The 23,534-nt window shown below is 38.8% G+C and overlaps 1 protein-coding gene across 3 annotated transcripts in view; it reads right to left on the bottom strand.

Moving 5' to 3' along the window:
- LOC127411900 (A disintegrin and metalloproteinase with thrombospondin motifs 7-like) overlaps positions 1 to 23,534 on the bottom strand; it is a 112,405-nt gene that overhangs the window by 71,280 nt on the left and 17,591 nt on the right. For all 3 annotated transcript variants that reach the window (XM_051647776.1, XM_051647785.1, XM_051647795.1), the window contains exons 8-11: positions 21,225 to 21,368; positions 15,760 to 15,904; positions 7,475 to 7,567; positions 7,183 to 7,328 (exon numbers count right to left, since the gene is read on the bottom strand). In XM_051647776.1, coding sequence (XP_051503736.1) covers positions 7,183 to 7,328; positions 7,475 to 7,567; positions 15,760 to 15,904; positions 21,225 to 21,368 — 528 coding nt within the window. The remainder of the gene's footprint in view (positions 1 to 7,182; positions 7,329 to 7,474; positions 7,568 to 15,759; positions 15,905 to 21,224; positions 21,369 to 23,534) is intronic.

Below are 23,534 nucleotides of genomic sequence, written 5' to 3'. Positions count from 1 at the left end.
CTATAAACTTGCCTAAAAAGAAATATTTAAAATGATAAAATATTACTATGCAAATATATTTTATGCAAATAAATTGCTTTCACACTTGCCAATACATTTTGTCCTAACTAAGTTGTTGTTGTTTTTATTGCAAAGCTTATACAGGGTTTACTGGGTATTCAAATGCCAAGACCCAAGACATATTGCAAGACATTGACAATATAGACAATTGTGCAAAATAAGACACATTATAATTATTTTAATAGTACTTACATTTTCCCTTTGAATTAAAAAATAAACTCTGCATTTTCTCCTTTTAAAAGAGAACAAATTTATGCCAGTAGTACACAGGCGTCATGAACTGCAAAAAAATGTAATGCATTTTGTGTGTGTGTTATTTTCAGGTCAAAAATAGAGGGAGTTGAGACAATGAAGAAGTTTTTTCTCTCTCTTAAATGAAAGGCATTTGTTGTGTTAAGGATCACAGGAAAGTGATAGAGGTTAGTAGCAGAAACTTTTTCACTTTTTGAAATGTTCTTGTGAAATATGATGCAGATGTTGCACATGCATTGCATCAATTACAACATCTTTAGAGATTCATTAACAAATGGGCCACATCGCCATTCTATAAACAGTTCTATGTTTGAAAATGTACTTTGTCTGCAACTCATCTTCCAGAGAATCCCAGAAAATCCCAATCCAAGCCAAATACAGGAAAAAAATGTATACTTAAACTCTGAGCATTAAGATCAGACCCAGTGACTCCTTCACTGGTTTAGCAAGTATTTATGATACAGAATGGTTTAAGAATTTCTCACCATTGAACAGTTTGTGAGAACCGTAGGAACTAATGATAATTAAATGAATGAAAACATTTCCACAAAACAAACGCCCACAAACAAGGGTTGTGCACCGTTAAGATTTGAACTGAGAATGTCTCTTATGGTTTTTCTCAATCGCTTTGGCTCAATTCGCAAATGAGAATTATTTTTTTCAAAACATTAAGTTCAAATCTCTGAACAATTCGTTTCTTGTTCACACAAGATTTGAATTTTATTCATTTAAGCAAATTGCACGTGCATTGGCACATGTGTGCAATAGAGTAAATACAACTGTCTACAATTTGCACAATCACTAAATGCACATGGCTTGCTGATTCAAACTGATGAGTTGATTCTCTGTGAAATTGCCATACTCTTCACAACTTCTAAACATTCTTTCATCGTGTGAGCCATCACATGCAAAATGCTCAATGTGATACACAATATCATTCATTAAGCAGTCAGTGTCAACAAAAAAGTAGAACAAAAATGAAATTTGTATATAACAAACATTTCCAGGGTTGACTGCCATGGTGAAAAAACATCCAAACATTTTGACCAGTACGGTTCTCACGATGACAAAAAAACCCTTTTTGGTGGCATTGGCCAATTTACTGACACAATAACAATAACACAATAATTTGAAGCATGAATTACATTTTTTGGGTGACGTTACTACATTTTGCATACATGCAACAGAATGTGATGTCCCATAAAACAGTTGTGACAATTGCACAGTTTAGAGACTGTTAAGACTGTTTCAAAAAAATGAGCCAAAGCGATTGAGGAAAAACTGTAAATTGCAATTGGAAGTGAATGGGGCAAGTCCATAAACTGTTTCAAAACTATAGCCACAACATGTCCAGTAAACATTATACATGTAAACGTGATTTTAGTGTCATAAAATTGTTAACTAACCTTATCTGTTTAAAGTTATATCCAATATTACAACCTTATGCCATGACGATGTAACACCAATATAGCCTTTAACCTGGTAAATGCCCTAACACCAGTAATTCCCTTTTTGACACTAAAATCATGTTAATCTGTATAATGTTTATATCTTATGGCTATACTTTGAAACAGTGAGTATTTAAATTTTTATGGTCTGGCCCCGTTCACTTATTGTGACTTACTGTAACTGCAATTAAAACAAGTAATAATAATAAATAAAAAAAATGTATAATAATTTTAAACATGATAAATAATAGCATGTGCAATGTTTATAGACATTCCCAATATATGGATGGATGGATGGAACGATAGAACGATAGATAGATAGAATGAAAGAAAAATAAAACTACATGCCGATAGATAGATAAAATGATAGAACGATAAATAGATAGGACAATAGAACGATAGATAAATAGAATGATAGAATGATAGAATGATAGATAGAATGATAGAATGATAGATAAATAGAATGACAGAATGATAGATAGAAGAATAGAATGATAGATAGAATGATAGATAAATAGAATGATACAACAATAGATAGATAGATAGATAGATAGATAGATAGATAGAACAATAAATAGATACAATTATAGAACGATAGAAAAAACGATACAAACAGATGATAGATAGATAGATAGATAGATAGCTTAGAAATAATGACAGAACGATAGATAGATAAATAGATAGAAAGATAGATCGATAGATAGATAAAATGATAGAAAATAGATAAAATTACAGAACGACAGATGGATAAAACGATACAAACATAGATAGATAGATAGATAGATAGATAGAATGATAGAATGATAGATAGAACAATAGAATGACTGAACGATAGATAGATAGATAGATAGATAGATAGATAGAATGATAGATATAAAGACAGATAGAACGATAGAATGATAGATAGATAGATAGATAGATAGATGGATAGATAGATAGATAGATAAAATTATAGAATGATAGATAGATAAAACGATACATAGATAGATAGATAGATAGATAGATAGAATTTGTAAGTTGGGGGTGCTATTTCGCTACTGTTGTGTTTGACAACCGTGGGAACATGCTCCGTGTTGGTTTCAACAGTATTGGTTTTGGAAAGAGGGGATGTGGCTAAATCATCGGCTCAGTCTTGTGGAAGTTAGAATGGCTAATTATGTACATTAAGACAAAACACCAGGTATGTTATAAAATATGTGGTCAGCACATTATATAAATATTCTAAAAATAAAGAATTTGTTTAAAGCTTTTATATGATTTAATTACTGCATACTTGCATTGAATTCAGTGTATTTGTTCGTGAGATGAGTAAAAGAGCAAAGGAATGCACTGCAGTCAGTGTCTTTATAGCACATACAGAATAAATTCACATATTATAAGCGTACACAACAGACCAGGTTTATGATTGTAGTACAAAGGTTCATGAACTGCAACTATTTACATAATTTTCAGAATTTTACATACTGGTCTCATAGAAACATGCTACAATAACTACACTTTTGCTAAATTATTTTTATGTGGCTCTTTATACTTGTTGCAGAAGTTTCCATGTGAAATGAACACTTCAGGTGCTAATACAATGACTTTTATTCCCTTTTTCACAAATCACAAGTAAGACGGCAGAATATCAGTTCATAAACACTTTTCACCCTGTTTCTCACACAATGCTATCTTATGAATATAATATCTAAACACTTTGAATATAGTGCATGGTGATACATTTAAAAATTTGCATTACAACCTAACTACATTTATAAGCTTATTCAAGCGCAACAAATTGCATGGTAGCTCAATTGATAGAGCATTGCACTTAAAGCCCAAAGGATTACGAGTGTAAGCACGCAAGGCAACACGTGAGCCGAAAGTGCCATAGAAGCACCACAAAATTACATAGTTGCTTCAGCAATTGCGTTTCCATATGTCACTCACTCCACGTTGTGTCGGTGTAGTGACACTAGGGGTCACCCTTAGGAGTCCCAAACACCTCTGATCTTTGAGAAAAGGCCAATGGGAATTGGCGAGTGGAATTTGCATGCCACTCCCCCGGACATACGGGTATAAAAGGAGCTGGCTTGCAACCACTCATTCGGATTTTTTCTTCGGAGCCGAGCGGTGGTTTTTCAGTGAGCTGAATTCCTCTGCCAATCCATTCACCTCGAAAGCTGTTGGATTTACGGCACATTACAGCGGTTTCTCCCCTCTTGCACCGGTGGTGTGCAGAGATCACCCCTGGGCGCTTCAGCAGCTAAAAGAGTATATTCTTCCTAATAAAAGAGTATATTTTCCTACTAAAATAGTGTCACAGATGGAGTGTCTTTTTAAAGATGCCTTTCCGTCTGTGTATAATTCCTGGTTGCAGTCGCTATCTCTCCGCTTCTAACGGCCATGATCGCTGTCTCACTCGCTTGGGCATTCGTGGATGGGTCATGTCCTCATTGCGAGAGCATGACCATGGCAACATTGCGGTCGCGGCTTTCCTTCGTCAGAGGGAAAACCACCCCAGCAACTCCCCGCCTTGGTCCTTCTACCTACGGGTATGAGGCCGCAGCGGTTAGCACTGGGGGCGATTTGAGGACCTCAATGGGAGCTTCCCCAGTACGCTCGTGTGCCCCGGTCGAGTTCTGGGATGAGACCGCCAGCTTGTCTCAGGGCGAGTTCGCGATCTCATTCGGGGCTCGCGAAGAGGATGAGCTCTCGATCGCAGCATCGGAGAGCGGGCTCGACCACTCTGACGCCAAGTTGCAGGCTGACGGAAGGACGCGATAGAGCCTGTCCCTCCTGCTGAGATGAAGAAGGGATTTTACAACCCCTACTTCATCATACCAAAGAAAGGTGGTGGGTTGCGGCCAATCTTGGACCTGTGAGTACTGAACCGGGCCTTGCACATACTCCCGTTCAAGATGCTGAAGCAAAACAAAGACCTCTGGAATCTCCATGTCTGGCCCTTGGATGGGATGCGGAAGACCTAAGTGGCCTACCGCCCGTGGTGGTAGACATGATCACTCAGGCTAGGGCTCCCTCTACGATGCGCGTGTATGCCTTGAAGTGGCATCTGTTCGCTAAGTGGTGTTCTTCCTGACGTGAAGACCCCCAGAGATGCGCAGTCGGGTCGGTGCTTTCCTTCCTGCAGGAGAGGCTGGAGGGGCGGCTGTCCCCCTCCACCTTGAAGGTGTACGTGGCCACTATAGTGACACACCAAGATGCAGTCGACGGTAAGTCTCTTGGGAAGCACGACCTGGTCATCAGGTTCCTTAGAGGCGCGAGGAGGCTGAATCCTCCCAGACCACGTCTTGTCTCCTCGTGGGACCTCTCCGTGGTCCTTCAGGGCATACGGGGAGCTCCATTTGAGCCCCTGGAGTCAGTTGAGCTAAAGGCACTCTCCTTGAAGACTGCCCTCCTGACTGCGCTCACTTCTATCAAGAGGGTAGGGGACCTGCAGGCGTTTTCTGTCGGCGACACGTGCCTGGAGTTCGGTCCAGGATACCCCAGGAGGAGGCAGACCCAGCCTTGTCGTTGCTGTGTCCGGTGCGTGCTTTGCACATCTATTTGGATCGCACACAGAGCTTTAGGCGCTCTGAGCAGCTCTTTGTCTGCTTTGGAGGACAGCGGAAAAGGAAGCGCTGTCTCCAAACAGAGGATTGCCCACTGGGTCATTGACGCCATCACTTTGGCATATAACGCCCAGGACGTGCCGCCCCCCTTGGGGCTACGAGCACACTCTACTAGGAGTGTGGCGGGCTCCTGGGCTCTGACCAATGGCGCCTCTTTAGCAGACATTTGCAGAGAATGGCTGGGCAACACCCAATACCTTCATGAGGTTCTACAATCTCCAGGTTGAGCCGGTCTCATCTGTGTGTTGTCAGGTACGAGCAGGTAAGTTGCGGGACAGCTGCCGGGTTTACCTCTTGTGTATAGCGCCTTTCCCCTCCCGGAGGCGAAGACGTGCGCTTTTTACCCCAGTCGTGTTCACAAAGTTGTGGACCCTGGATGTCCTTCCACCTTAGCCCTATGGCAGGCGAGTTTGCGGAGAAACTCGTTGCTGGCCCAGTATGTGTGCTAACTTGGCCCTGTGCTGAGGTAGGTGCTCCACATGCGCTGGTTGCCCATATTTAACCCCGTGTGATGTATCTTCCGTGAGACGGTTCCCCCATTGGTGAACCCGCTCCTTCTTTGGGCAGAGGCCCCTCTGCCCCCAGTCGCCATGTTTGTAGCTCGAGACACTGCCTATAAGACTCGGTAAGACCATGTGATGTATTTCCACACAATTTCCTCCCCCTCGGGCAGGGTGAGGTCTCCGTGGTGTCTTCCCCTTGGGAGTGACACCCATTCCCCCCCCCCCCTTCTTTTGGGGAGAAGAAAGAGAAGAGGCCGGTCCCCATTTTCTGGGTAGTCATCTTGTCCCCGAGGTGCAGGGGACTGTACGACACTCATAAGAGCGTCGGGGGAGGTTACGTGACGGCTGGGTGTGCTGGATACGAGGCACACAATGGTCTGCCCGTCTCGCACCGCCAGTTCACGTAACACAGTTCAGCTAGTTGTGACAATTTGTATAGGGACCCCTAGTGTCACTACATCGACAAAACATTGAGTGAGTGACAGATAGGGAACGTCCTGGTTACTTTTGTAACCTCCGTTCCCTGATGGAGGGAATGAGACGTTGTGTCCCTCCTGCCATAACACTGAACTACCTGCTGAAATGGCCGGGACATTGTCTCGGCTCCTCAGGACAAATCCTGAATGAGTGGTTGCAAGCCAGCTCCTTTTATACCCGTATGTCCAGGGGAGTGGCGTGCAAATTCCACTCGCCAATTCCCATTGGCCTTTTCTCAAAGATCAGAGGTGTTTGGGGCTCCCAAGGGCGACCCCTAGTGTCACTACATCGACACAACGTCTCGTTCCCTCCATCAGGGAATGGAGGTTATGAAAGTAACCAGGACGTTTTCATCTCTCATCTGCTTTTATGACACTATCGGTTAGGTTTAGGTTTAAGGTTTAGGGTAGGGATGTAGGTAGGTTTTGTTTATTTAAAACTCGATAGAGCATTAACCTTAAACACCTTAACTGTTTGGGAGAAAATGTAACTCTCGTGATACGTGTACCATGTAATATAATTTAGCAAAAATTTTGCCAAAGTCACTTATTTTTATGAGATCAGGCAGAAATTTTACTGAACCCTCCCACACACACACAACATTCAAACAGTCTGCTGACAGTTAAAAATGCTGGTGAAAAATGAATGCAATTACTTAATCATCTTAATCAACCATAAACATGCTATCCTTTCCCATTCTGGGAATTATAAAAATAGCTATTCTCATGATTTAGGAGTAAAGTAATATGAGAGCAAGTTTTAAGCCCTCACTTCTGGGTTTTTGAGATTTTTTTCTGGAACTAAAAACCAAAGCCATTAAAGAAAACTCACACAGGGTTGATACAGTCCCTCTGGGCATTCTGAACTCCTACACCGCAAGTCCTAGTGCAGTCAGACCACTCGCTCCATGAAGCCCAGCCTCCATTCACACTCTTAGGCTGGGAGTCCACTGCCACACACTCCCCATCAAAACACCACTGACAACAAGACACAACCAGGACATTTAGTGAGTCAGAGTCCAAGGGATTGGGAAGGAGAACAATATGGTGAACTTCAATGCATGGTGAACTTCCTGCAGGGAAACAGAAGCCTACAATGAGTAAACACAGAAAGCCTGGCTTGCCTTGCCCTCACCACACTTGGTCCCATCCACAGCGCCATCCAGCCTCGAGTGGCAGGTTGAATCCACTGTGCACCACAGGGTGCTACAGACATTCTGAAGGAAAGAATAATAAGGAATCACATTCTCTTAGCACTGAAACACATAAAACGTGCTCAAGACTATACAGTTTAACCCTTTAAGCTTGGATGGGCCAGCCGGCTTATGGGCCACGGTTTTGCTTATAACTTCACGAAAAATAAACAGAACAAAAAATATATACCGTTACTTAGAGGAGGTGATTATCTTTCAAACGAGCCCACATAAACAAGGTAATCGGATACATAGATCATTAGAAAAGCCACACAAAGCACAATGATACATATGGCAATCAGGAGATGGCGCCAATTAAATGACACAAACTCAATGATACAGACTCAATGATACAGACTCAATGACGACTCAAATGGCTCTCGTTCGGTTAAATCTCATTACGAAAATTATGTCTGCATGCTATGCAAACCTTTAGTCATTGCTGTGTGTGCATGTGTAATTAGTTCTTATGTACAATTAATGTTTTATTTGTTTGGAGATGTTTTTGGACACTATGATAAATTATATTTGTAATGCTATAACTTTTGATTGCTTTGTCATATCAACACAGACATTTTCTCAGATACAGTTGACATGATTGGGAACAAAACAAAAGCAGTTTTTCGGAGCCATCTTATTTACACCCAGAGAAATATAATGTCAAATCAGAAAAATATGAAAAAAAAGGTTTTTTTGTTGTTTTTTTTTCCAAGTTTCTTAGGCTAAGAGTCTCAGAATGTATCATAATCTATTTCATAAAAACAACTGAAAAGCTTCTTTGCAGTGATACTAAACACTTGACCCTCCTTGTTTTTTTTGTTTTTTGTTTTTTTGAGTTATAAGCCTTTTAATTTTGGGTATGCCACTGAAACAGGAAATCTTTAAAAACACCTTCAGAGCTTAAAGGGTTAAACATCAAATCTAATTACAGAAATTATGGAATCATCTACTATAATGTTTTACTGTCTATACGTAAGACACCATGCAGCACTACATTGCCTGTTCACTTTTTTTTTTTTGCCGTTTTAGATCTGACAGTATTTTTCCCACTCTTTCTTCAATAGGAATTTCATAAAAACCTTCTTAAAATAGTTCTCAGCCATGAACCAATCCAACCAGCTCCGAGGTATATCACAACTTTACAAACTTGAATTTGAAACAAAAAAGTATTTGAAAATTGGACAAAGAGACGAAGGTACAAGACTGTGTACTTAACATCTTTAAAGAGGGAATGAACTACAATCCCATGAAGCATTGCAAATGAAGTAAACTATTGATTTAAAGTAGTTTTGAAACTATATATTTAGATTTTATTGAAAAATATTCATATATATATATATATATATATATATATATATATATATATATATATATATATATATATATATATATATAAATAAATAAGTAGTTTGAGAGTGTAGGGAGACCGATTCACAGTGCGTCATGAGAGTGGGCGGTCGCTGCAGAGCTCTTTTGGCGTGCTTTGTTCACCGTAATTCTCTGATTGGTGGATATTCTCCTTCAGGATCATGGGTAGTGTAGTTCTTCACCAGAAACTCCACTATTATATATATATATTTTTAAATGAAGATGAAATAATGCAGACTGATGGCTTCAACAGAAGTATATACCATAGATGAACAACCTCAGACCTCAGGTTTCTAAGTTATTGTTAAAAATTAATTCCCCTATGGAAAAAATTAATGGGATTTTTACTTCCGTGATTCACGTGAGGAGGATTGTTTGTGTTGCACATGAAAGAGTTTGTTAAAGGACATTCTGTCTATGTACAGTCCAAATTAGTCACTTATGAGATTCCATGACGGTTAGGATGGTGACTTAAGAGACGTTCACACTGAATGCATCCTTGCACTAAAAAAGCTATATGCAGCACACTGAATAAGCAGAAAACAGCTCTTTTGTAAGCCACTGACAGAAACAGTGAGACATGGCGCAACAGTCAAAGACGTCCAGCCAGCGCATGTTTACATTGGAAAACTATAGAAAAACAGTGCAGACCCATGCAAAAAAGCATCTATGTGAATGGCCCCTTAGAAGGTAGCAGTATTTATTAATGCAGCTCACTAGAATTGGGAACAGAATTGGGAAATCATGTAGAATTCATTCTTTCAGAAATTGGATGAAAATAGTTCTAAGAACATTTTTGATCTCCTAAAACCTTGAAACTAAAAAGTGAACCTTGCATCAAGCAGACAGACTTTCATGTCCCTGCATTTCTCACCATCTGCAATTTCCACTGGCTTCACTTCTTGAACTGTAACAGCCCTGATAAGAAAACTTGAGGCTGGCTTTATCTGTGTCCCCAAGACTGAGCGCCAACTCTTTCGCCTTGTCTGTGACATTTGGCCAGTAATTGAAAGATGCCAAGTATCTGCCAACAGCTGCTGCAGAAAGCGAAGAGCATATCATTGATGTATGTTGACATCTCTAAACAACGATTCAGCAATCTGATGCCCTTTCCCCTATTTTAATTGTACAGGATGCCAAAAATAAAACAGATAAGCTGTTATTTTCTAAGGATGTGCAAAACTACATATTTTCAAAATCGACTAGTTGGTGGGGTGCCTGTAAGATTAGTCTACTGATCAGTCAAAAGGAAGCCCTGTATAATTAGGCTGGTTTCGGGTTCATCTGACCCCAATCAAATGCCGAAACATACACTTCATTGGTAAATGAATGCAGACACTTCTAGCCACGCAAGCCTCTCTTTTGTTACCGCCACAGTAAAGCAAGAGTGCATGTTATGGATTTTCAACCGGACAGCACGTTGGCAATGCGTTGGCCAAGCATTTGATCTGCATCTGTTTCTGGCCGTAGGGGGCGAATACATAAAGTGTGTTCTAGGCCGCATGCAACAGAATACAACAGAGTGCAGGGGTTGCGAGAAGGGTTTTAAAAAATTGGGCTATATTAAGTTGATACGTCATCTCAAGAACGCAGTGTGGCGGCGCACTAAAAAGACCAAAGACTGTCTGAATATGTATGGATGAAGCGGCAGTGCTTTAAAGGGGATGAATTTAACTTTTCTGAGATGCTTTTACCATGCAAACTGTCTAACAGCTAAAGCACAATATGCTGTTGGCACACTTAAAATATAAAAAATATTTAAAAAAATATAAACTAGCCGACCTACCTAATCGACTAATAGCCCAACAAGTTGATCATCATGATCCATCCCTAGTTATAATAGCCCAACAAGTTGATCATCATGATCCATCCCTAGTTATGTTGGCTTGACAAAGCTAACATATTCTTAAGGCTTGGGTATATTTAGTTTTTCCTCGTTCTGGGTTGTCTCTCATACGTCGATCGCTCAGCCTTTCAAAGTATAATTTTTTGACTACGAGTGAATATGAACGTGCACACTATGACTGCTTTGTGATACTGTTATAGAACAGTCAATGGCATTGGTAACTGAAAACTATTGCATTTGATTAATGTTGCATTCATACCCTCTATGTGTCAGTGTAGATCCAAGATGACAAGAAAAAATTACTGAGCGCTTTTTTTAGGGTATATTATATTTACATTCAAAGGGATATTTCACCCAAAAATGAAAATTCTCTCATCATTTTCTCACCCTCATGCCATCTCAGATGTGTATAACTTTCATTTTCCTGCTGAACACAAATGAAGATTTTTAGAAGAATATTTCAGCTCTGTAGGTCCTGCAAGTGAATGGTGACCAGAACTTTAAAGCTACAAAAAGCACAGACAGTCATAGTAAAAGTAAACCATATGACTCCAGTGGTTAAATCAATGTCTACTGAAGTGATGCAATCACTTTGGGTGAGAAATAGAACAATATTTCAATAATTGTTTACTATAAATCTCCACTTTCACTTTCAGAATGTGAAAGTGAAAGTGGAGATTTATATAAAAAAATGACTTACATATTGATCTGTTTCTCACCCAAAGTGATTGCATCACTTCAGAAGACATGAAATAAACCACTGGAGTCATATGGATTACTTTTCTGCTCCCTTTATGTGATTTTTGTTTAGCTTGAAAGGTCTGGTCACCATTCACTTGCATTGTATAGACCCACAGTGCTGAAATATTCTTCTAAAAATCTTCGTTTGTGTTCAGCAGAAGAAAGAAAGTCATACACATCTGGGATAGCACGAGGGTGAATAAATTATGAGAGAATTTAGATTTTTGGGTGAACTTTTCCTTTAACTATTTAGAATAAGCATTCATCCAGAGCAGAAAGTTTATATACCACAACTGTCATAGTGTTAGTTGGAACATAATCCCAGCTTTACTAATGTTCTATATTTCTTCCATGTAAAGATGTCTCCTAAAAAACTCTGCAGGGAATCAGATGGTACAGATGTAAGCAGAAACTAAAACTTCCTCAAGCAGAAGAGATGGTGTGTGGCCTTTGCCCTATTTACTTCCTGCAGAGAGTTGCCAAACTAAAGGGCCCAGATATTTAAACCACTGGATTTTTGTGTTTTGCTGTTCTCACTATAACAGTGAGAAACAGCTTAAAGCAGCCAATGGGCAAGAGTTGCTTCCTGGAATAGTTTCCTAATGAGATCAACTTCAGGCCTCAGTCATAAGACGGGCATCTCAACAGACTTCCATGTTAAAAAGACCATCATGGCTGGTCAATAGCATATGTTCTGTTTTGCTTCCAGGTGTGCTGATGCCCCCTCCAGGCTTTTTAACTCAATTTAGCTTAACAAACAAGACTTATTTGGTAAACCAGCTGCAATAAAATGATCATGCAGATCCACTGGCCAGACCAGCACTAGACCAGTACTAACCAGCAAAACCAACTTGGACCAGTAAAGAAATTCGTGTTGATCTTTTTTAGCGGGTTATTGGGTTGCAACATTTAAATTTGGTTTTAGATGTCATTTGCTGGACTTGTTAGCCAATAGTGGCTTTCAGATTCAGTTTATTCCTACTCAGTAATCTGGTTAAATACTCTAAACATCTAAAAACCCTTGAGTGTATTGTAACTGAGGTCCAAAGTCAACACTCGCCAAGCATCAAATGAGAGTAAACAATTTTTGGTGAGTAACTGACCCTCAATGACATGAGTGCTTCAAATCAAACCGTCTACCTAAGAAAATATATTTTGCAACTTCTAAGGACTTTTACCTCAGTGGAAAATAATTTCCAAGTCAAGGATGCCTAAAGCTTTTTTGTTCTTCTCCAAAACACCATGTGGCGAAACATATGTGAAATATTCCTCAGGTTAAGTCAACATAATGAAAATATGAGGAACATAATAACAATGTTCCTTAATTTTTTATGAAGGTGCAGTTTCACAGAAGAGTGGCTCATCTTGTATGTCACTAATACACAAGCAATGTACAGGTATATTATATATAGAAAGAAAAACAGCTAAATAATTCAAATGACAGAAGGACAAAAACGTACTTTTTTTTATAAAATACACTTTCATGACCATATACCATTGGCACCTCTAATAACAGGTGTGGCAAGAAGTTTGAACTCTGAGTGTAACACTGTAAGTGTTCAAAAGGTGTTTGTCGAGTTACTTCTGCTGTGCGCATATCCATCTTTATTCTACTAGCTTTATCTTTGCAGCAGAAGCAATTGAAACAAATTGCTCCATTAGTTTCAACCACTTACTTGTGTCTCACCAATTAAACTGTCAAATTCCATTTAAGACAAATTCTCAAGGGCTGAAGAGCAATCTTGAACTATCTATCAGTAAATATTGATCAAGCTGTCTTCCTCTCAGCTTGGAATCTCGAGGGAAGCATTTTGGGGCTCCTTACCTGCCAAGAGCAACTAAGAGGAAGTTTCTAAGAGAACTGCCAGTTTAGCAGCTGAGGAACCCCAAATGGTGCCTCGGGTATCTTTTAACTTTTACAGTGTAGTCCAGCTGATCAACCATGTAGGCCAACGTGGACCAGCAATGACCATAACTGACAAGACTGGTTTAGCTGGAACCATTCAAAACTAGCTGCCAGCAGAAGCTGGCTTTAGCTGGATTTTTCAAGCACCACCTGAACTTTGGCTTCACTGTCAGAAGCACTTTTTGCAGTGGTGCTAGTGGTCGACCGATATTTCGCAGAGGCCGACAAACCGACCGATATTTGGTATTTTTAAATTATCGGCATCGGCCGATAAATTTTCCAATTTGGCCGATTCGTTTCTTAAGCCATGACAGCGGCGAGAATCGTGAAGTAGCTGTCTATGCCATGCAAACAACCAATCACAGTTTGTTTAGTTGTATTGTGCCATTGTGCTAAACAGTCCCTCATTTCAGATCCATGAAAGACACATATGAGCTCATGATGTTTAAAGTGCTTGTGAGTTTCATTCTCCCTCTCTCTCTTTAGTTTCCTGTAACTGTTAACTGTCTTGTCTAATGTTAAAATCTCTTACTTATGAATGTTGCGCGACAGTCAGTCTGTTACACTCTAAGCAGGCGATCTGGGCCGAGTAAACTGGAAGCAATCAGTAGATTGCTGCTCTTGCTAGATCCGCACGGGATCCGCATAGAGCAACTTAAACGTAAAAGTGCTTCACTGTTCACTGTATGTACAATACATTTTACTCTGTCTTTTTGAGAGAAAATGCGATTACTAATGCGCACATACTATCCCTGGTTGCTGGACTACTGTGTGCACTGTTGTTATTTCCTTCTTTCTAATGTATTACAATTTCTTTATGTGCAAACAATAAGTCTAATAAGAACCAAAAGAAAATGCTATCCACCATCTAAAATGAAAAAAATTCCCAAATATATATATATTACAGTTAGTTCCAGTCCTCGAATTTGATTGGACGAGAGACATTCCATGGGTACTGATGGTCTCACACCATCAGCACTCCGACACTTCACTGTTTGTATCACTCCGCTTGTGTTCCTGCCAAGTGTAAGAGCAGTGCATATGTGTTAAGAGCTATATGTGTCTCTTTACATTTAATTTTGTGACATTACATATTTTAGCCAGCAGGTGGTGGCAAAAGACCATTTTTGTGTGTAACATGAGACAGGCGATGTGAAGTGTGTCAGCGTCAGTCAGTGTTTTCATTCATCAGCACCCCGTGAACGCTCATATTACTACTACACTATTAAAGCTAGGAAATAGCTTTAAATGACTTTAACATCTTCAGCATTAAGGCTCATCACAGCTGAGAGACACAACAGACTGATTAATTACACAAACTCAATGCGCTTACCTCTTACCGGAGTTCCCACATTGGAGAGGACATACTGTTAAAAATGGCGGAGATGATTGCGGTTTCTATAGTGAATGACTCTTGCGCACCGGCTACCGCGAAATAGGAATACCCCCGCTTGGACGGCTATTTTTCCACTGAGAACACAGGATGAATTTGACCAAAATGGCATTATCTTCAGAAAGCTGACTAACACACTACAGCATCTCTGATTGGGTGAGACAGGTGATCGCACACGCTCCATCTCTGTCTCTCTCTCTCTCTCTCTCTCTCTCTCTCTCTCTCTCTCTCTCTCACACACACACACACACACATCCTTGTTTCTCCAATAACTTGTTAAAAACAGCCCAAGCTGCCAGCTCTGTAGGTCCATACAATGCAAGTGAATGGTGATCAGACCTTTGAAGCTCTAAAAACGAGATAAAGTCAGCTCATAAGTAATCCATCAGACTCCAGGTGTTAAATCAATGTCTTCTGAAACAAACCAGTTGGTTTTGGGTAAGAACATACCAAAATATAACTTCTTTTTCACTCTACATCTTGACAGCAGTTTCCTTGGCGATCATGATTTCAAGCTCAATTACACTTCCTATAGCGCTCTGCGTATGAGTCAAGCACTAGTAGTGTAATTGAGCTTAAAATCATGATTGTGATGTGCAGTGAAAAAGGAGTTAAATTTTGGTCTGTTCTCACCCAAAACAAACTGGATCGCTTCAGAAGACATGGATTAAACCACTGGTGTCTGATGGATTACTTTTATGCTGCCTTTATCTCCTTTTTAGAGCTTCAAAAGGACTGATCAACATTCACTTGCATTGTATGGACCTACAGAGCTGAGATAGTCTTCTAAAAATCTTCTTTGTGTTGAGCAGAAGAAAGAAAGTCATACACATCTGGGATTGCATGAGGGTGAGTAAATGATGAGGATTTTCATTTTTAGGTGAACTATCCAATCGATAATCGCATCTGCCAATTGCATGAATGTAAATGTAAAATGTAAATGCACAGAAACAGTATCTCACGTCCACATCGTCACAGAGCAGTGAACTGGATCCATACTGGAGTTTGCATTGATGAGCAGCACTGTACAACACACCGGGGGGAGCAGACTGCATCTCCAGCTCGTTCCTGACTGGAGGGTCATCCAGACACCAGCCCCAACCTCGACTGTGCAGAAGATGACAACAACACATGTTATACAGGAAATACTCAGGCAAAGGTTTCTTGTTTTTGTGCAATTTAAACTCAGTATGGCTCATTCTCCATTAGTATTTCAGTTGCAATATACTGGCACTAAACGTGCTATAAAGGAGGTCTACAGATACAGGATTAAGGCTAGTCACGTGTAGTCTGATTTTTAACTATTAGCATACAGTCTGGTCCACACTGCAGCTTTTTCTAGCCAAGAACCACCCACTTAGAAAGGCAGAGACTGTTTGATTAACATGTAAAGTGACCAACTAATATTCACCTTTTTGGGATGGTAAATCTGAAATTGGATATAAGCCCTTAGAGAATTAGATATGAACACAGACATTTCTAAAAGTGGGGGTCAGGTGCCCCCTGTTATAGTGGTTGTTACGCCCCTGATTAAATATCTTAAAAAGATTCAAACCTCCATTAACTTTTTTTCAAATCCAGCGATATGTTCTTCCTAGGAAGTGCTCATTGAATCATCCTGGGAACTTTCAAAATATAACTTCATATAGTCTTAGCCTTAGACAGCATGGACCATTCATGCGCCATCAGACTGATACAAGCATGTGAACCTGATAGGGCTATCAAATTAAAATTTCGAATATTCTGCGAATTTAAGAAAAAAATGCACATTCGATTGCTAAAACTACGTATTCGAATTTTGGGTTTGTGCCAAGCACTGACGATGACTACAGATCAGTTTAACAGAAAGCAGTTTAGCAGAAAGCAGGTGTCTCAAATGCTTTTTAAATTTCTTTTGAATTAGACACAATATCTAAAAATAGCGCTTCTGCACGAGATTCTGAGTAAACAAAAACAAAGCAAAACAAAGACGTTCGTCTAGTGTGCGTTTACAAAGAAAAACAAATGGATGGTTGCTAAAGCGTTCGGTGTGAACAGCCCCTTGCATTCGGTGGAGGTCTTTGGCTGTTGCGTCTTGCTCTCTTAATAAGCATTTCTCAGATTAAGCAATGAGTTTTTTAAACGCTTTGTCAGGAAAGATGTTCAACTTGGAAATGTGTGTCTCGAGAGACTTGCGTTTGGTTCCAGTCTGTTGTGTTTCATCAGATTGAACAGCCCCTGGCCTGTGCTCATAGTCTGAGCCGCTTCACCACCGAGTTCAGCCGAATACCACTGATATCTGTGAATATTGCTACCCTACATACAACTGTACTGGATAAAAAACAATGTGGTATTTCGCTGTTATTATGAAGTTTGAGTCTGGGGTAATATACTGTGGCATCAGTTTAAGTGTAAAACCATGTGAACTGTCTATTCAAGTGTCTCCCCCCCTGTATGGTTTATGTATTTAATGCACCCTCTTGTGGACTAAGGAAACAACATCGATTTTAGAAAATCAGCTGAATTTAAAATTCGAATATTATTTGAATTTTGAAAATATTTAAGGTAAAAATTCTAACTTAGTTTCTCTGCCCAGCTGACAGCCCTGGGTCTGACTCACTGAGATTGCATAAAGCCAGCCAATCATATTGGAGCTTGCAGATTTCACACAGCTCTTGCTATTTTTGTCGATGCATAAACAGTCCGTAGGCATGCAGTCTGAAGCTGAGACTATACAGTATAAAGGCTGTCTTGCTTCCATTTAGGCAGAATGGTTGCAGTGCACTGATTTCTAAATATACCACTCACTAAATGTCTTGCCATTTAGATAATGCTTTTCATTTTTGCTAGAGGCCATTCTTGTTCCAACAAATTATAACAAAAATCAGCTGTTACACAGCAAAAATTTCACAGAAAAACTTCTAACCAACTTAGCTGACCCTTGTGGTAGAAGGGTCAGCTAAGGGCATAATGGACTTAAAACCATAAATGACAATTTCAGCAAAGTCAAAGAATGTGGGAAACACACAGCAGCCAGGACTGATACTAAGGCTAATTGGATACATGCTGCAGCAAATATCCTTTTAAAAGGCCACAAATGTTTCGTTACTGTTGAGTTGGCTTGGCTGTTCAGACAAAAATGAGAATTTCTGTTTGGACACAAGCCTTCTGTTGTAAGTCAAACAAACCACATGGTCTTTCTCCCAATGGTCTTCTCTGTAATGCATTCCATATTTAAAAAACCCTAACAACCAGTGTCACATATTTCTAGGTTAAACCGTGAAATTGTCATATGGTGTGAGAGATCATTTATTGATTTTTTAATGGCCAAAAAAATTATATATAACAAAACAAATTCAATCAAAAGAAAAATCAAACCAAGTGGAATTTAAGAAAGATGAAAAGTATTTAAGCGAAAAAGGTTTGCTAAGCTTTAAATGATAAAACAGCAGGGTCATTCCGTGTCAACTCAACCAAAAAAGTTACTGGTGAAAGATAAACAATATGAGGATGAATACCAAAATATGAAATGCCATTTATAATTTTTTCAATATTACAAACATTACATGGATCAATAGCCTACTGAAGAGCCACGTGTGTCACTTATTCTTTATAAATAGTGTATTTTTGGACTTTTAAATCGAGATTTTAACTATTCCTTTTATCTGAACAAATAAAAGTACATGTCTAGTTTCAACTTTATTTGTACATCAGACTTTTGCTTTTTGGGAGAAGAAAAACTAGTATCATACCATGTAACCCACATTTGGTTTTCGACCACTGAAAATGGGTAAAATTAGACAATTTGCGGATGGAGCCACATTGAGAGCCAAGTATATCTGGGCCTTAAAATTTAAGATGCAAAAAGGAACCATAATGTAAAAGGATATTAAGATATTGTTCATATTTTTGGGGAAAATAACGCAAAAAATAAAATAAATAAAACAAAAACGTGTTTTTTTCCCCATTTTTGGACTCCACCATTGGCATACAATGCAACAAGGAGTGCTGCAATAACCCAACATATACTGTATATAGCCTAAGTGGATGGACTTCATACATCCCCAAAAATCAAGTTGGGACAAGTTGGTCATTGTCTCAAGATTAAGAAAGTGAAGTTATTTCTGAGAAAAGCTCTGGCATCATTTGTTTGCTGACTGTTGATAATTTGTAATCTATTGCAATGACATTTAGATTTTTTAAGTGTCCAAATTACTTTCTGGAGCCACTATATCGAATGAAACTACTGATTGATCTTGCATAAATAGCAACGGTCAAAAACCATTAAATTGGCGAAACTCATTCAAAAGGCACTTTTACAGTTGGTGCCACTGTATCTATCCAAACAATGATCTCAGAGTAATTTACAAAAAAAATATCTCATCTGCCCAAGAGTCGATAACACAAATAGACTAATGATACTGGGGTAAGCCCAAGCAATTGTTGCCTCAAAAACACTAAGATAAACCAATTACTCAGTTCCCAACAAATCTGCTTGGCCTAAATATTGTAACATCCCATCTGTTGGCACTGCCTGCTGTGTTAAACATTTCCCCCCATTTCATTCCGAGGCCAAGCTGTAGCAAGCAAACTCTAATATGCTCCATATAATAGGGCAATAAAACTTGTGTGACTGTGAAAGGAGAATCAACACTGCCTTGTTCCTTCTTGGGAAATCTCAGACATTCACACTGCTCTTGGCAACACACACATACAAAGGTCAATGAAGACAGAGGCAGCTTGTTGGGAGGGTAAAATACATGACTGATAAAGCGCCCAATTGCAGATGCAGCCAAGAAATGTTCCACACCAACTCCATTAACTTCCTTAAACTTGAGATTCGAGAAACTACAGCGTTCCAATGATTACGCCAATTTGTGCAACCACACAAAATTGGCCTTTAGTCCATTTTATCTAAATGTTATTTCTCAAATGAGGTAAAATGACTTTAAGTATGAAATTAGGCTTTCATTGAGATGAAAAAATTGGGAATACAAGAGCTTAAAAAGTAAAGCAGTGGCCTAGCAGCAGACTCCCTCTTCTTTACAGCGTTCACACATCTTTTGACCAATAAATTTAATAGATTTTTCCATGACTTTTCCAGTCCTTGATGGTAACTGCATATAGATTTTCAAAGTCTACATGATATGGCTTCACAAGCTCAGTTTTCCTTTCTTTACTGATGTATTTCCAATTGATACAGGGAGTTAGGGTGGGACATATCTAAGACTGTTTAGCTTAAGCCCACTTGTTTTTAAATGAATGGAAGAAATTGGAACGTGTAGAAAAGGAAGAGCTAATCACTTTTTAAATACAGACATCGCCTGTCAATAAACTCGAGAATGTGCATGCGCACTAGCTGGACCAGCCTGAAAAATGTAGGTGTTTGATCTGAGCTAAAGAAGTACAATTTATTGTTGTCAGATTATACCACCAATTTTAAATATGTTCTTTGATCGTAATCTTGACCAACCGTTTTGGAGATTTTGGAAGTGCTCCCAAGACAGCTGCTGAGTGGACTGACTTTCCTCAAAAGGGACTTTGGATGTGTGTATATCTGCTAAAAGTTTATTTTGCAAAATTTGGGGGGGTACATTAGCATATAGATGGCATCAAATCTAACAGACATGGACTACATGCCACAAAAGTAAAAATTATTATTATTATTTTTATTTTACTTTTTCTCCTCAATTTGGAATGCCCAATTCCCAATGCGCACTAAGTCCATGTGGTGGCGTAGTGACTCGCCTCAATCCTGGTGGCGGAGGACAATTCTCAGTTGCCTCCACGTCTGAGACATCAATCCGTGCATCATGTGGAGCGCGTTACCGCGGAGATGTATCGCATGTGGAGGCCCACGCTATTCTCCGCGGCATCCACGCACAACTCACCACGCACCCCACTGAGAGCGAGAACCACACATTATAGCGACCACGAGGAGGTTACCCTATGTGACTCTACCATCCCTAGCAACCGGGCCAATTTGGTTGCTTAGGAGACCTGGCTGGAGTCACTCAGCACACCCTGGATTCGAACTCGTGACTCCAGGCATGGTAGTCAGTGTTAATACTCGCTGAGCTACCCAGGCCCCCCACAAATGTCAAATTTTAATTTTATAGGGACTTTAAAAATAACTTTCTAGAGACTGCATTTAGAAGAGCAATTTTTAGTCAATTAAATATACTACCCTAAACATAAGAAGAAACATGTCTATTTACAGTTGAAATTTCTATTACCTTTTCATTACCTTTCAAATAATATAATTTCCATGACTTTTTCAGGCATGGAAATCCAATTTGAAAATTCCCTTAAAATCCAAGTTTTCCATGACCTTAGGAACCCTGTCATTACATCATTTCATATCATGTCTCTACTGTGCCTATAAATAAAACGTTAAAAGTACATTAAAAGAAAATATAATTGAAGAAACAGAGAGAACTGAACTCACTCGAGGAAACGTGTGATGTACTCGCGGCTGCAGCGAGACCAGTTGGGTGGAGAGGTGCCATACAGGAGCTGCGGTGACATCACGAAGGGTCTTTTCCCAATGGGCTCACAGTCATTCCCATTCCCATCATGCTGAATCCCAAAGCTGTGACAGAAGAGAAAATCTGACACTCAGAGGCTGAAAGGACACTGTTAGACTGGCCTTTGTATATATCAGTAGGTAAATAAATAGAGCATTGGTGGATGCACAGATGAGGAAAAACAGGAATACCTTCACAACAGTATAATCAATGACTATTAAGTAGATCATTACCTCATTAAAGAAATTGAAGTACCCTGTCTTGTACCTTTGTCTTTTTGTCAAAGCTGGTTGGTTTGGTTCAAGGCTAAGAACTCTTTACTGAAGAATTGTAAAATGAACAGGAAAGACACCTTTGAAATCAAGGCCATTGAAAAACTAGGAGATCACTGTTGTGCTCTATTGGAAAAAAGGTAACAATACAAACCAGTTAACGTTCAGTTAATGTACACTGGAGGAACTTCACATTCCCATACAATGAATACCATTTCATAAAGTTTTCATCATTATGTCCTTGTCCAGAGAGGTTGGGTTAAATGTAATTCAGTGTTTTTACTATATGATAACTGTATTGATAAGAATAAGTAATGTATACAAACGAGATAGTGATTATCGTGTATAGCGAAGAACAGGCTTGGAAGCAATAAGGCATTTTATAATTGCATGTAGTTGCTTGGTAACTAAAGCAAAGCTCATAAATACAAGGTTCCCAAGCGCTAGAACGTGTTCCATTGCGGTGAATTCACCGAGTACAAGACTTCAGATACTGTCTGTATTGTACCCCATTCCTTTCTTCAGGAATTCAGCAGTTCCCATAAGCAATAGACACACATAAAAGCATAAACAGCAAACAAATCAGACTTATACAACAAACACCGTACTGAACTTAAGTCAAATTATTTGATATATTTGACTCTGTTTAGTATGATTACAAGGCCAATTTGCAAGTCCACAATGGAGAATTTGTCTTTGTTCCTCACCCTCTGCTGTTATGCTCTGACATTTTAAAAGGTTAAAATAATGGTTTAAACTTTCTGACATAATGTTTAAGGGAGTGACATCGTAATTTATGTTTACTATATGGAGCTAAGTATTCTTACAGTCTTTCAGTATTTGTTGTGTAGTTCAATAGTTCAACTCAGTTATGGAAAAATTATAGAAATTTCTTAACAGAAAAACATTGTACTTGGCACAAAGCACAAGAATATTGACTGTAAATATTACAGTGTGATCCAATTATATTTTTCTTCTAAGGCCGTTATTATCCATTTTTGCACTGATTTTCAACCCTGTATTGTTCAACCCCAAAACATTTTGAATGTTTAAATACACCATTCTATGTCTAATCATTTTTTTCCCCAATTATAATGTGGGATTTATTACAGGCACGCTAAAAGTGTGAAAAAGTTTTAGTTATCTATTTAAATAAAAGTTTCATTCCAAAAATATTGTGACAGGGTTAAAATAATATTGAAGCACTTAGGCTTAGGGTTATTAATTGTGAAGTAAATAAGGTGAAAATCTCCATAACAACAATAATAATAATATTAATGATACATTTTTCACTAGTATTAATTAATTAATTTTTATTATTTAGGATTTCACCATTCTTCTTCTTCTTCTTCTTCTTCTTCTTATTATTATTAATACATTTTTCACTAGTATTTATTACGTTATTTTTATTATTCAGGTTTTCACCATTATTATTATTATTATTATTATTATTATTATTATTAATTAAGGCTGTATGTGATTAACCCTACAATCCATAGAAACACATTTTGAAGTGAAGCTCAAACATCTATCTAGTATGTCATTAATACCTCAGTTTATCTCAGTTTACACAATCCAAAATATTTTTAATTTTATTTTTTTATAAATCTAGCAAAAAATCTCACTGAGTTTTGTCAAGCTGCTTTTTCTAAACCTCTGCTGTCCTTCTCTGTTTATCATGATATCACTGTTTGTATCTCTCTGTGGTTTGATCACAAACATTTATAAAAGGCATGTGCGGCAGAGCAAATGGCACAAGATCAAACAAAGCCCAAATCCAAGCACAAGTCTCTACTACGGCTTCTAACAAACAGGTCATTGTTTAATGCTGAACTCCTGTGAAGAAGAAAATTTCCAACTTTGCGCCTACATCCATTAGTGCATAAAAGCCATTTTCAGGCCGCACTCATTTTCACAATGGACCACTGATGTCTTCCAAACCATATCGCATTATCTTGA

Source organism: Myxocyprinus asiaticus, chromosome 2 (genome assembly GCF_019703515.2).
Source record: "Myxocyprinus asiaticus isolate MX2 ecotype Aquarium Trade chromosome 2, UBuf_Myxa_2, whole genome shotgun sequence".
Lineage (NCBI taxonomy): Eukaryota > Metazoa > Chordata > Actinopteri > Cypriniformes > Catostomidae > Myxocyprinus > Myxocyprinus asiaticus.
The sequence above is the reverse complement of the archived record's forward strand: the minus strand, read 5'-3'. Positions and strand labels throughout refer to the sequence as shown.